General features: G+C 42.0%; 1 protein-coding gene across 1 annotated transcript; it reads left to right on the top strand.

Moving 5' to 3' along the window:
* The first annotated feature begins 5520 nt into the window (after positions 1-5520).
* Positions 5521-15412, top strand: LOC310822195 (DNA-directed RNA polymerase II subunit RPB4). The gene is made up of 4 exons (XM_083694546.1): positions 5521-5830; positions 7927-8107; positions 9102-9197; positions 14148-15412. The coding sequence occupies exons 1-4, from the start codon at positions 5755-5757 to the stop codon at positions 14224-14226; spliced, it is 432 nt and encodes a 143-aa protein (XP_083550672.1). The 5' UTR covers positions 5521-5754; the 3' UTR covers positions 14227-15412.
* Positions 15413-15663: the final 251 nt, after the last annotated feature.

The raw sequence follows: 15663 nt of genomic DNA, 5'->3' as shown, positions 1-15663 counted from the left end.
TACAAACATGAACAAAAGTGTCCAGCATATGGTCAGAGTTGGAATGTATGTAACAGAAAAAAATCACTTCGCAAAAATGTGCAAGTCAAGCGCGCAAACTGACAACAGAAAGATTGCACAGGCGAAATGTTCATTGTCACTATTGAAGGGAAACAATTAAAGTGAAACACATCATGTTGCTCAGCTAGAAGCAGTGAATGTTAACCAAATTCAGACTGAGAAAGAACAGTGGAGTGAAACACTGAAAATAAAAATGTACAGCGAAGCTGGATACAGGGGCAGAATGTAACGTGATATCCATGAAAGACTTTAGATCGCTAAAACTGACTGGAGAGTCATTGCAAAAATCAAGCTGCAAGTTAGTGACGTATTCTTGTCACCAGATGGCGACGAAGGGTAAGAAAACACTGAAATTACATTAACTGTAATTTCAAGTTATAAATGAAAAAGCACCAGCGATACGGTTAGCTTGTCTTAAACTAGGCTTGATACAGAGAGTTTTTAAGCTTGAATAAACGACAGAGACTGACATTTTGAATGAATATGAAGATTTATTCACAAGACTGGGATGTGTTCCAGGAGTTCATCACATTCAGACAGACCCAGAAGTTGCAGCAGTGGTTCATGCACCCAGAAAAGTGCCAGTAGCACTGACAACTAAAACTGAGGAAGAACTCAAGAGGATGGAAAACAGACTGAGCCAACTGAGTGGGTTAACAGCATGGTAACTATAGTGAAGCCCAACAAGATATAGATTTGTATCGACCCACAGGATTTAAACAAAGCCATCAAGACAGAACACTATCCTTTATGCACAGTGGAATAGGTAGTTACAGAAATGCCTAATGCAAAGGTATTCTCAGTTCTGGACACTAACCAAGGAATCCAGTTAAATGATGAGAGTTCCAGACTATGCACCTTCAATACACCCACTGGGAGGTTTTGGTTTTAATGAATGTCATTTGGGATGTCTTCCGCACCAGAGGTGTTCCAGAGATGCCTAGCCCAACACCTAGAGGGTGTGGTCAATGTGGTTGATAACATCTTGGTCTGGGGCGAGGACACAGAGTAACACGACAGACAGCTGAGACAGCTACTTGACAGAATCAGAAGTATCAACATGAAACTGAACAAGGAAAAGTGCAAAATCAGAATGACTGAAATCAGCTACATCGGAAATGTGTTAAGCAAAGACGGCCTGAAGCCAGACTCCGACAAGATCAAAGCAATATAGGAAATGCCAGAGCCAGAAGACAAAGAGGGAATTCTGAGATTCATGGGAATGTTGCAGTATCTGGCAAAGTTCATCCCAAATCTCTCAGACGTCAGAGGGCGACTAAGGAAACTGCTGGAGGGAGAGGTAGAGTGGCATTGGGAGTCTGAACAGCAAAAGCGCTTTGAGAGCCTGAAAACACTAGCCAGCAATACACCAGTGTTAAAGTACTGCGATGTGAACAAGCCAGTGGCATTCTCTGTTGAGAAAGTTCAGAGGGCTAGGGAGCTGTGATCCTGCAAGATGGTCAGCCAGTTGCTTACGGGTCAAGGTCCCTTATAGACTGTCAGAAAAGATACCCTCAAATAGAAAAGGAGCTACTAGCTATAGTATACGACTGCGAAAAGTTTCATCAATATCTCTATGGGAGACACAAGCAAAGTTGCAAAGAAAATTACAACACAACTGGACTTTCAGAGGATCTGACATATTCAGATGGACTACTGTTCAAGAGCGCAAAGCTGATAGTTCCTAATAACATGAGAGATGAGATGTTGGAAAATGTCCATGAAGCACAAATGGGGATCGTGAAATGCAAGGAACGAGCTTGAGATGTTCTGTTTGGCTGGGCATGGCTACGCAGATTGAGGACATTGTGTCAAAATGTGCAACCTGCAACGCACAAAAAACAACAATCAAAGAGAGCCCCTCATGTCTCATCCAAGAGACCGGAGAGAGCTTGGGCTAAAGTAGGAGTGGATTTATTCCATTACAACTATGCTGAATATCTGCTATGTGTAGATTACTATGCAAAATATTACTAGTCAAGCTCGGAGGAATCACAAGCATGCATGTCATAACAGATCTTCGCAAGACACAGGGTTCCTGACGAAATATTTTCTGATAATGGAAGGCAGCTAGTCAGTAAAGAACTTCAGGATTTCGCAAGCAGCTGGAAGTTCAAACACACCACATAGATTCCTGGGTTTCCACAGTCAAATGGTCAAGCCAAGAGAGCAATTCAGACTGTGAAGAATCTGCTGAAAAAAAACATAAGACAGCAACCGAGATCCATACATCCCACTCCTTGAGTACAGAAACACACCACTGGGCGGAGTAGGTCTATCACCTGCACAGCTACTTATGGGAGGGAGGCTCAAGACAAATATACAAATCTCAAAGAGACTGTTAAAGCCAGGACATCACCAGCATGTCAGAAGTCGTCACGTGAGCAGACAGAAAAAGCAAAAACACAATTTCGACCAAAGTACACAGAAACTATCTGTCATGAGGGAAGGAGAAAAAGTCAGAATCAGACCGGATAACAAATGGCAACCAGCTATTGTGCTAGGAAAGCATGACCAGCCGAGGTCATACATAGTGCAAAAGCCAAATGAGAAAATATTCATAAGAAATTGGAGACACTTGCGTCAAGAAAAACAACTTTCCCAGAGACTGTTAAGGACTTACCTTTTCCTGTATAGAGTACCTGAACTTAGTGTCAACCTAGAAGAAAAATCACCAGAGCTTTCTCAAATGCCATCAACACCAAAGTGCAGAGTGGAGTATAGAGAAGCCACTGAAGGTGTGAAAATTACTCGATTTGGGAGGCCCATACGGTGCCAAAACGTTATTAGGACCGAGAAAAAAAATGGAGTTATAGAGATTGTAAATAATTCAAAAAAAAAATTTAAAGACAGAAAAGTTTTGTATTGTATCCTGTGTTGAAAGATTTTTATTTTGTATCACAACTGTTTAAAGAAACAAAAAACGAAACACTTGCAATGTAATTGGATTGAAACAGATCGAAAGACAAAAAAAGCAATTCTAAAGAAAGGGAGATGTCATGTATGTGTATATAGTATGTTAGTACCCTGGAGTACCGTAGGTTTGAGAAAACTAGTCTCCAAAGGAGATGTTTTTGCTTGCTTACCAACGGGTTATGGCAAACGCTTAATCTACCAGGCATGGCCAACACAGCATTAGCATTAAGTGTATTTACTACACAGCATTTATAATTTAAATTATTGCCCTATTATTTATGGCATTTGTGAGTTAGCTGCATTAGATGTAAATTTACAATGTAAATCCAAAAAGGACATAGATTTAATTAAGGATATAGAGCTTGAGCTCTGATGTGTCTTCTCTCTCCCTATCTGCCAGCTTGCTTTTCCCCCTACAATGTAACATAAGAAATAGAGGCATGTTCATTGCAAAGACAGACCCTCATGCAGTCATTTTTTTTTGTTAATGACTGCATTATAAAAATGTAATTTAAGTACATTACGACTTCAATCATAATAACAATGGACGCTAACTGCTGTTCAAGCCCCCATTGTGACACTACCCAGTCAAGTTTCTGCAGTTGGGCAGAATTTCGCATGACAGCTCCACTCTAATACACCACTCTGCCCATGACAACTTCTGCAGAGTCTCAAGACAAAATCGCTAGATGTGTGTATGCACCTTTAGGCAAAAATAATGAAACCGCATTCAAGGGAAATGCACCAAAGAAGCTTCCTTTCCAACCACGAACACATCAAGACAAATACATTTGAAGAGGCACAAATGTGGACACAGGCTTTGTACATCAGTGGCTATGGTCACATGCGACATTCAAAGCATTAACACTTGCCTCAAATGCATTTCAATAGAGATATAAGGGATGGGATCATTTGGCTTCATGTAGCCTACCCCAATACAAATGTCTTTGTCTGAAATAATGGTGAATAACTCAAAATCTAAGGATAAATGTTAAGTTAGATGAGAGACTAAACTTAATTTTAATATTAGATTCCTATTGACTATGCAAAATTAGAATGTGTTTCAATATGTGAAATGGATTTTTTTACGAAAATGTATTACTCAAAATGCCAGGATGTCACTGCACACTAATCTGGATGTAAGCCCTGATTTTCATCCCACAACTCAATAGAGCAGGTAAGGGGGGCTGTAGTGAAATTTAACCAATTACCATGAAAAACATGGTTAAGCTACAGATGATGGTTTCTCAATATGAATGAGGTGTAGTATGTTGAAATGTGTCGCTTACTGCTTACATTTTACTTAACAGTAGGCTCTAAATAGTAAAGTTAGTAGTCTAACTAAATCTGGGTTCTGAGATTATATGGTTAGTATGATACTAGTACACAGTAGGTTTATGAGTTTTCGGTCACAACCCGGACTCTGAGATTAGGGCTGGGATTAGGGCTGGAGAAGGGGTTCATACTGTAGTGAAGCGGAGGTGATATGGAATCAGCAAACTGATTCCAATCCCATGATGAGGTAGCCCTGCCCGAGACATGTAAACTCAAGGGTTGCTTTCTGACCTTGAGGATGTCCTCTTGGTCTCAAAGTAGACGCATGTGTCTTCCAGGTTTGAACCCTGCCCAGTGTCACATGTGTCTTCCAGGTTTGAACCCTGCCCAGTGTCACACTTAATCAAGCTATTTTCACAAATAATCACAATGGCACAACAAAGTCATTGATGCAACATAATGTGTAGGCTAATTTAATTAAAATTGTTTCTCAGTAAGCCTTTGAAATACAAGAGGACGATATTACATTTTCTTCAATGTATGTTTAAATCAAGCAAAAAATATCTTTCCAACTTTGACAGAAATAAAGGGGATAAAACAGAAATATCCAATTAAATAGTAATATTCTATGTAAACAATCCCTCCTTTTCTACACACACGCCTGCGCACAAACACACAGCTACTCTGACTAGGATGGAAAATGTGCCTTTACCCAAATAGAAAATAACGTTTCGGTGATACCATTCCTCATTCCATTCATTGCAATGAGCCCGTCCTCGGATTTCTACCTCTATCTCGACTTGTTAAAAAATGTACACTTCTTGATATTTACTACAGCTGGGAGATTGAAAAAGTGTGCTGTCATGTATAGACTGGTCGGTTTTAAATCATTATGATATATATCTATTAATTACAAATGTTCAGTTGGTGGTTGTGTTATGGTTCGCCTATTCAAAGAGAACTCATAGGACGTTATTGAGGATTTTATAAACCAATGCCATGTTGTCACTGCCATGTTTTCAAGCTGTACAGTCAGAATTTAACTGCATTGTCCAATTGGAGACTGCACTGCCCCCGCCTGTTTCGCCTAGCTATGTCTGGTGTTTAGTCGGTTTTGCTTTCCAATTTAAACTCGCGAATTGTAGCATCTCGCAAATCAACTCTCGCGTGCTTTTTGTCGTCGCATATCCTTCAACCGCCAGGTTGCGCTCAAGATCCTTGTCTCTGTTCAAGCGCTAACAACGCGCTAGCCAGTGTAGCACAGAAGAAGAAGAAGTACGTATTGTGTTTTTGTTGGCAAGCTAAAGAGACTGACAACGTCTCTGAGCTAACCTTCCGAATATCTGACCATATGGTTTTTTTGTGTGTTAGCACAACAGCCGTGTAATAAGGCGTTTGATATAACCAAACAGGTTATTGTGTGTGTTGTGTTAATCGTCAGGGTAACACCACATTTGAGATAATTAATTGTAGCTAACGCGTTAGCTGGGCAGCTTAACATCCATGGCTTCAGGTGGTTCAGTGCCACCACATGTCGGTGATATTGAGGAGGATGCTTCACAGCTACTTTTCCCGAAAGGTTTGTATCTACTTAACGTAACAAACCAGATATATTTTGTTCCTTATCTAGCTCAGTATATTACCAACATCGCTACTAATGGCAGCCAGAGTCTTGTATAAGGCCCAGTTCTATAAAGCCATTTTGATCACAGTGACGCTATAATTATTCAAAAACAACAACAACATTAATTTACAAACATTCTATTTCTGCAATAGACGGTATCCACACAAAAACTAACCGCGGGAAAATGTATCTTTCGTGCACACACTCGTTTGGTTTATATTGGATATTCGGTTTTCTCTCTTCAATAGCTCTTGAAGAGACATGTCTATGGCAATTATATGTTCTCAAGCAGGGTCGGATGGAGAAAAATCGGCACCTTTTATTTTTCGATGCTTTTTCTATTGATTTTTATTTTATTTTGTAATCTTCAGTAGCTCTTAAACCCAGCGTGACATGTCTGACAATTATATATATATACACTCACCGGCCACTTTATTAGGTACACCTTGCTAGTACTGGGTTGGACCCCTTTTGCCTTCAGAACTGCCTTAATTCTTTGTGGCATAGATTCAACAAGGTGCTGGAAACATTCCTCAGAGATTTTGTTCCATATTGACATGATAGCATCACACAGTTGCTGAATCTCCCGTTCCACCACATCCCAAAGGTGCTCTATTGAATTGAGATCTAGTGACTGTGGACCAGAACTCGTTGTCAGTGAACTTTGAGATGATTTGAGCTTTGTGACCTGGCGCGTTATCCTGCTGGAAGTAGCCATCAGAAGATGGGTACACTGTGGTCATAAAAGGATGGACATGGTCAGCAACAATACTCAGGTAGGCTGTGGAGTTTAAACGATGCTCAATTGGTACTAAGGGGCCCAAAGTGTGCCAAGAAATATCCCCCACACCATTACACCACCACCACCAGCCTGAACCGTTGATACAAGGCAGGATGGATCCATGCTTTCATGTTGTTTACGCCAAATTCTGACCTAACCATCTGAATGTTACAGCAGAAATTGAGACTCATCAGACCAGGCAACATTTTTTCCATTCTTCTATTGTCCAATTTTGGTGAGCCTGTGCGAATTGTAGCCTCAGTTTCCTGTTCTTAGCTGATAGCAGTGGCACCCGGTGTGGTCTTCTGCTGCTGTAGCCCATATGCTTCAAGGTTCGATGTGTTGTGCATTCAGAGATGGTCTTCTGCATACATTGGTTGTAACAAGTTGTTATTTGAGTTACTGTTGCCATCATCTCGAACCAGTCTGGCCATTCTCCTCTGACCTCTGGCATCAACAAGGCATTTTCACCCAGAGAACTGCCGCTCACTGGATATTTTCTCTTTTTCGGACCATTCTCTGTAAACCCTAGAGATGGTTGTGCGTGAAAATCCCAGTAGATCAGCAGTTTCTGAAATACTCAGACCAGCCCGTCTGGCACCAACAACCATGCCACGTTCAAAGTCAGTTAAATCACCTTTCTTCCCCATTATGATGCTCAGTTTGAACTTCAGCAGGTCGTCTTGACCATGTCTACATGCCTAAATGCATTGAATTGCTGCCCTGTGATTGGCTGATTAGATATTTGCGTTAATGAGCAGTTGAACAGGTGTACCTAATAAAGTGGCCGGTGAGTATAGATCGCACATGAGATCACACTTATTCTTCAAAGGTAAACAAACAAAACTTAAAATAAACGTTCACAAATTGTAGAAGAGTACAATAGAGGCATAGGAGAGATGTTTAGAGTTGTGATAAATATTTCACCTAATACTCGCTATTTCTGACTGGCTAGTTGGGATGAAGCACATCCACACGTGCCGCACAGCTGAACACGTACTCCGCACACAATGGTTACCATGACATTTAAGCCTGCACTGTAGTATCTTTAATTGACACAGACATGCTGATACAGAGGTATCTCTGGTATAAGGGGTTGAGGTGGTTCAGGGAGCTGTTTTTTTAGGACGGCTTATCATCTTTCCACATAATTAAATGACGATACAGTGCTGTCTCTGTGCCGCCATAAGTCAGTGTGAAGATGGCTTAAGAGTGGATCCTATACCGCTCTGGTGACATGCTTTAACTCCTGCTCATCACTTTATTTCAGAGTTCGAGAATGCAGAGACACTTCTCAACTCCGAAGTGCACATGCTTCTGGAGCATCGAAAGCAGCAGAATGAGAGTGCTGAGGATGAACAAGAGCTGTCGGAAGTGTTTATGAAGACTCTCAACTATACTGCACGTTTTAGCAGATTCAAGAACCGAGAGACTATCGCAAGTGTTCGCAGGTCAGTGACATCACACAAGCCTCTTTTGTTTATGATAGAAGCTGTAACAAGTGTACAGTAGACATGCCCCCCCTAGCTCTCCACATCGCACCCAATTATGACGTTTTTAATGATGAATCGGCGTCACCTTGAAACTCCTAAACAAGCTCTGTCAAGACACATCTTTCACCATAGTTTGGCCATAGAGCCATTGACATATGAACAGACAGCGACCGAATCATAGTCCCCCTCCCCGATTTTGGGCGTCAATAATACAAATTGTATAAACATAACACCCAAATTGAAATATAAAAATTATACTAGTCGCCGATGGGGCTAGCATTACACTATCAACATTCAGATTTACAGATATATCATAGAAGACAAGTGTTTTACATGTAATATCAGGGCATGCATTATTTGCAACTGAAACTGGAGGCTTCACACTCGGGTTTTACAAAAATACGTAGACAAAAACAGAAAAACACCACCGCACTCTATAGCTGAATACAAACCTGCTTGAACGTATCCTACTTGTTTGTTGTTGTGTTCAGGATGTCTGATGCAAGTGCACACTTTCCCCTCAAGTCAAAATAAAGAGTTGTTGACGTCATGCGTTGTTAGAAGAATGACAGACATTTTTGTGCAAAACTCCTATTTTGGTATGCAACTTGAGGGGAAAGTATGTGGCTGCAGCCGGCAACTGGAACACACCGCCAACAGGGAAACACGGATCAAAAATCACTTCTGGTGAGTATTTTGATTTCATTTTAACTTCCCGCAACAAAAAACAGTAAAACAAACAAGTAGGAAATCTTGTAGCAGGTTTTTATTCAGTGATAGAGTGCGGCAGTGTGTTTTTGTGTTTTTGACCATGCATTTTTATTTTCAGTTGCAACTACACATTGGTAGGTGGCCAACTCTCTGATGGTACAGTGCAGTATACTCAAATGGCAGAATATGCCTTTGACTTGTCTAGTCACTGAAATGGTTCACTGTTGTGTGTCCCACACAGCTTACTCTTGCAGAAGAAGCTGCACAAGTTTGAACTGGCAAGTTTGGCCAATCTTTGTCCTGAAGCAGCAGAGGAGGCAAAAGCCCTCATCCCGAGGTAAGTCCTGCTGAATTGATACACTAATGTTGCTTTTCCACTAGAGACCGGGTCGCACTCCAGACTTTTTTTGGGCCCAAGCACTGGTGTGTTTTTTTTTGTGCATTGTGTTTCCACCACCCAGGGTGATTCTGAGGACTTGGGGAGATCAGGGAGGAGCAAACTATCGACTTTGTCAGAAATACATTTCCCGGCGAGTTTCACCCTCGCACTACTCTACTGAAACAAGAAATCTGTCAATAATCTTCATGTTTTTCTCCAGGGAATTTCTTAGTAACATGACTTTGAAACTAGCAAAGCTGTTGTGTGGTTGAATGTGAGGCATATATTTAGTTTGGAAATGTACACGAAAACTAGCACGGATTGTTCAGTTATCCATGCAGCCAGATGAGCCAATTACATTTCCCAATAAATTAAACAGGTGTTTACCTGCAGCTGAGCAAACTTAATAGTGCATTTAAATGTTTTTAAACATTTGAGACTAGCCTAGCAAAACAATGGGAGGGTGCAGTATATATTGCACCTCTACCCCCAAACCCCGCCCAAGTCCCAAAAACTCAAACACAGTTAATTTTGGTTTGGGTAGTCATTGGTAACTGACCACAGCAGTTGGTCCACACTAGGAAACCTAGCATAAACTGGTGCATTATGCATGCACAAAATATTTTATCGTTTTGGGTATTGACTCCAGACAAAGCGAAAACAAATTTTTAGAAATGTTTGCAAATTTCTTAAAATTGAAATACAGAAATACCTCATGTACATAAGTATTCAGACCCCTTTGCTATGACACTCTTAACATTTGCTCAAATGAAAACATGTTGGCGCCTTCTACGGCTGCCACGGTGTGTTGTGCGCACTTCTTTGTTTGTTTTTAGTCTTTAATTCTGTTAATTGTAATTCCGCTCCGATTATTTTCATGAGGGACGAGATACTTAACATCAGGGACTCAACACCAACTGATTTATGTCCCAACTTTCTCGCCTCATCTGTGGATTTATTGGACATTCAGGTCAAATGTGCTCTGGTCCTTGGCCAAGCAGTGAGGCGGAGACGGAGAGGTAAGCGCGCCGGGCTCTGGTGCGCTTCAGGGAGAGAGGATTACGCTCGCCTCTACCGGGAATACTCCTCTCAAATGTCTGCTCACTGTGCAACAAAATGGACGAATTGCTTCTTATCAGTACAAAAAGAGACTTTTCTCTCTCTTCGGTTTTGTGTTTCACTGATTGAATCTACACCGGATTGAATCTACTGATTGCTGATTGAATCTACACCAGACTCCGCTGTACAGCTGCCCGGCTTTCAGCTGTTATGGGCGGATCACGACCCAATTTTTTTCACGCAAAACAAAAGGTGGAGGGATCTGTTTCTATATAAATCAACGCTGGTGCAATGATGTGAAAGTGATTTTGCTAACTTGTTCTCCTGACCTGCAATCATTTTTCATCACCTGCAGACCGTTTTACTCTCCACGTGAATTCACTTCTTTTATATTGGCTGGAGTTTACATCCCTCCACAGCTGATGTAAAAGTGGCTCAACGTCAACTCGCCGACCAAATATCAGGAGTGGAGAGAAAGAGAGGGAACACGTATTCCCCAGTTATTGTCCTTGGGGACTTTAACAAGGGCAACTTAACTCACAAACTCCCTAAATATAAATAGGTAATAAAATACCCGACCAGGGAGGAGAAGATTTTGGATCACTGTTACAACACCATCAGCAAAGCTTATCACGCAGTTCCCCGCGTGGCTCTGGGACTATCTGAACACGCTCTTATTCATCTGATCCCGGCATACAGGCAGAAACTTAAACTTTCTAAACCTGCTGTGCGGACATCTAAGAATTGGAACAGCAGAGAAGCAGTGGAGGGTGCAGTGACTGCCTAGATACCACAGACTGGGACATTTTTAAGACTGCTTCTAACAGCCTGGACGAATACACAGAGTCTGTGACGTCATACATCTGCTTCTGTGAGGACAGATGTATTCCAACACGCACCAGGGTGAGTTACAACAATGACAAGCCCTGGTTCACAGAAAGGCTCAAACAGCTTCGTTTGCAGAAGGAGAGAGCTTTCAGGAGTGGAGACAAGGAAAGGTTTAGACTGGCTAAGTACACGTTTGGCAAGGAGATTAAGGAGGCCAGACGACAGTACTCAAAGAAGCAGGAACAACAATTTGCAGCCAACGACTCCTCGTCAGTCTGGAAAGGCCTTCGAGTGATCACAGACTGCAAAACCAAATCCCCCCACTCCATGGATGACCTCAGACTTGCGAACGACCTGAATGAGTTCTACTGTAGATTCGACAGACAATGGAACAGTCCTGACTCTGACCCACACAACCAACCCCCCTCCACAGCTATCACACCTCTTCTTCCCAGCCTGGACAATGACACTACCCCCCCCCCCCCCCCCCGACACAATGGACCCAGACAGCCCCCTCCCCCCATCACACCTCTTTCCATCCAGGAGAGAGATGTCAACAAACTGTTAAAGAAACAGAACCACCGCAAGGCAGATGGACCAGACGCTGTCTCCCCCTCCACACTGAATCACTGTGCAGACCAGGTATCTCCAGTGTTTACGGACATCTTTAACACTTCACTGGTTGAATGCATGGTACCTGCCTGCTTCAAAACATCCACCATCATCCCAGTTCCCAAAAAGCAGAGGATCACAGGCCTTAATGACTACAGACCAGTCGCCCTGACCTCTGTGGTAATGAAGACCTTTGTGCGCCTCGTGCTCACCCACCTCAAGGCCATCACTAACCCCCTCCTTGACCCACTGCAGTTTGCCTACAGAGCCAACAGGTCTGTAGACGACGCAGTCAACATGGGACTTCACTTCATCCTCCAGCACCTAGACTCCCCCGGCACCTACACCAGGATCCTGTTTGTGGACTTCAGCTCTGCATTCAACACCATCGCCCCAGCTCTCCTCCAGGACAAGCTATCCCAGCTGAGGGTGCCTGAGCCCACCTGCAGGTGGATCACTGACTTCCTGACAGACAGGAAGCAGCAAGGTGCGGCTGGGCAAGCTTGTCTCAGAGCCTCGGACCATCAGCATCAGAGCCCCACAAGGTTGTGCTCTCTCCTCTACTCTTCTCCCTCTACACCAACAGCTGCACCTCTAGCCACCCTTATGTAAAACTCCTGAAGTTCGCGGATGATACAACCCTCATTGGATTAATCTCCAATGGTGATGAGGCCGCCTACAGAGAGGAAGTTGACAGCCTGGCTTCCTGGTGCAGCCAGAACTGTTTGGAGCTGAACGCCCTAAAAACTGTAGAGATGGTAGTAGACTTCAGGAGAAGCCCAGCCCCAACTGCCCCCCTCATCATGTGTGACTCTGATTCCTGGGGACAATAATTTCAAAGGACCTCAGATGGGCGGAGAACATCACCTCCACCATGAAGAAGGCCCAGCAGAGGATGTTCTTCCTGTGGCAGCTGAAGAAATTCAACATGCCGCAGAAAGTGATGGTCGAGTTCTACATGGCCATCATTGAGTCCATCCTCAGCTCATCGATCACCATCTGGTTCGCTGCCTCCACTGCCAAGGACAAAGGCAGACTGCAGCCGATCATTCGGTCAGCCAAGAAGGTCATCGGCTGCAACCTGCCATCTCTCCTGGACCTGTTCCACTGCAGGACCAGTAAGAGAGCAGGAAAGATCATAGCTGACCCTTCCCATCCTGGTCACAACCTCTTCCATAGACTTCCATCCGGCAAAAGGTTCCAGTCAATCAAGACTAAAACCTCACGCCACCTGAACAGTTTCTTCTCCATGGCAGTGGGGCTCATAAACAAGCCCCCTGCCTCTCACGGGTTAGGGACTTCCACCACCCCCCCCCCCACCCTGTCACGTACACAATGCACTGACAGTGTAATTTATAATTATTTAAAATTATTCTAATTTATAGTGTACATGCCCCATAACCATTCCACAGCCTCTAGCCTCATTGCCACTTAGCCTCACACAGCCTACAAGATTATATTGTTCTGCTGTTCTTTTTTGTAAATTTGTTTATTTTGTTAATATTTTGCTATTTTGTTTGTCAATACTTGCCATTGTTTTTTGTCCATGCACCAACCTCACCAAGTCAATTTCCTGTATGTGCAAATATACTTACATACCAAATAAAATAATTCTGATTCTGATGTCTTCAACAAGTCACTCAACAAGTTGAATTGAGTCCATCTAAGTGCAATGATAATAGTACATGTGATTTCAGAATTAATATATTTTGTTTTTACAGTCTCTGGTTTGCATAGGAATCAATTACGCACTCTGTGGATTAGGATGTCACTACTAACTCAGCAAATTTCATAATTTTCTCTTGATCCTGACAAACACAGAATTATTTTTGGCCACTTGGTTATAGACCAATTTGGTAGAGTGACTGAGATGTTCTTGTCCCATTGACTGTGCTTTTTCCTCTCCACCATTCAACTTCGACAGATGTAGATTTTTGGAAGTCTCCCCAAGCTTTCCTGAGCAGTTTTGTTCCTCTCCATTTGCTCAGTTTGTAACGACAACCTGATCCACGCAATGTCATTGATATGCAAATCAGAGATCCTATTTAAAAAGGCTCAATTCAACTTATTGAGTGACCTGTTGGTGACATTTTTGCATTTGAGCTAATTTTAAGAGTGTCATAGGAAAGGGTCTGACTACATATGTAAATTAGGGATTTCTGTATTTCAATATTAATATATTTGCAGAAATGTCTGAACATGTTTTTTTGCTTTGTCATTATGGAGTATTGTGTGTGGATTAATGGCAAACATTTTTATTAAAATTGTGCTATAGACTCCATTTTAAATGAAGTTTATAACACATTAAAATGTGGAAAAAGTGAAGGGGTCGGAATACTTTCTGAAGCCACTGTATACAATTTCTGCACAAGTAAGTGGAATTAAAGCTTTGCTCTTCCCTCTTTACAGTTTAGAGGGACGTTTTGAAGATGAGGAGCTGCAGCAGATTCTGGATGACATTCAGACCAAGAGAAGCTTCCAGTATTGAGAGGAATTCCTCCTTGGGCCAAATGTATTTCAGGAATTGTGAAAATATGCTGGATACTGTTACCAATCTAGGAGGACATCCTCTACACAGAATGCGTACCAGAAGATATGGCATGTTTTTTTTTTTTTTTACGAGGTTGCCGGGCTGCTGTGGGCTTTTGAGTATTCAGGATTATAACGTTTTGCTAAATTGACTAAAATAGAGTCATACTAAATTCACCCTTCCATGTCGTAGGAATTTGCTACACACTATTAAGTAAATTCCAATTTCAGTCCCACAATTCAATGGAACTTAACATTTGGTGAACAACAGACAGTATATTATATATAGTATGTGATATTGTCAATGTATAGCAAATACTTATTGTAAGTAAATTGTAGGTATTATGAGCGTTTGGACATGGCCCCCACCAGATTAGGATGACAAAAGAATTACATTTCTGTAAATAATTTACAAATAAACCTGTGAAGTGCTTTTTAAATAGCAATTTGTTTTTAATGTGATTTTATAATTTGGGTGAACTATCCCTTTAACATGTTAGGTTTGAAAACAAATTTGTGACATAATTCTGCTGTTTAGAATGTATAATATTGATTTATCTAAACATTTGTTTCTTTTTAGGATTATTATTGTCATCCTTCCATGCTTGGTGCCCGAGCACCCCTTATTGACACCGCGCAACAGTCTCACACATTAACAAAGAAAAAACTGGCATTATACAAATCCATATTCTGTATGTTTTATTAAAGCAACAATCTCTGCATTTCGAAAAACAACAAAAAGCCACCCCCGCCACATACGGTTCAGGTATGGGGGTTGGAGAAACACCACTCTCAAATTCATACAGAACTCTAGATGCAGAAGGACTGAGAACAACAAGGGATTATAAGGAAAAATAGTTCCAGTCTGATCTTGATGAAAGAAGTAGTCTTTATTTGAGGTAAAAGTATCAAAAAGCTTAGAAAAATAAGCTCCCGCGCTCAGGATTCAGCAGAGCTCTACTGAACAACTTGGCCTTCTCTGTGGGCCCAATTTATACAGTATTCATTGTTGATCTGTCGCCAGTCACCTGCTAGGTATCGACTGGTTTGGTTTGTCCTGTGTTAATCATGTCACCTGGGAGGGTATTTAAGTGTGGGCTGTTGTGGCCATTGGGGGGTTGGTTTTTGTGAGATCGGTACCAATAAAATGCCCCACAAAGGGTTTTTTGAAACATATCTGCCTCCTCACTGAAACTCCATCTGTGCTAAAGCTTACACCCTGCAATACACTCAAGAGGCACTTTATTAGGAACACTGTAGGGCCTCCCTTTGCTCTCAAAACAGCCTCAATTCTACGTGGCATTGATTCCACAAGATGTTGGAAACATTCCTTTCACATTCTGGTCCATGATGACATGATTGCACACACAATTCCTGATTTTTCAGGTGCAGTTTC

Source organism: Argentina silus (genome assembly GCF_951799395.1).
Source record: "Argentina silus genome assembly, chromosome: X".
NCBI classification, from domain to species: Eukaryota; Metazoa; Chordata; class Actinopteri; order Argentiniformes; family Argentinidae; genus Argentina; species Argentina silus.
Note: the sequence above shows the minus strand (reverse complement) of the source record. Positions and strands in the feature narration are given on the sequence as shown.

What these genes read in the sequence shown, in the direction of transcription:
- LOC310822195 (XM_083694546.1), top strand. Translation starts at nt 5,755, where the DNA reads ATGGCTTCAGGTGGTTCAGTGCCACCACATGTCGGTGATATTGAGGAG. An exon ending in ACTATCGCAAGTGTTCGCAG is followed by an intron (nt 8,108 to 9,101) that starts GTCAGTGACATC and finishes TGTCCCACACAG; the next exon opens with CTTACTCTTGCAGAAGAAGC. An exon ending in GCAAAAGCCCTCATCCCGAG is followed by an intron (nt 9,198 to 14,147) that starts GTAAGTCCTGCT and finishes CCCTCTTTACAG; the next exon opens with TTTAGAGGGACGTTTTGAAG.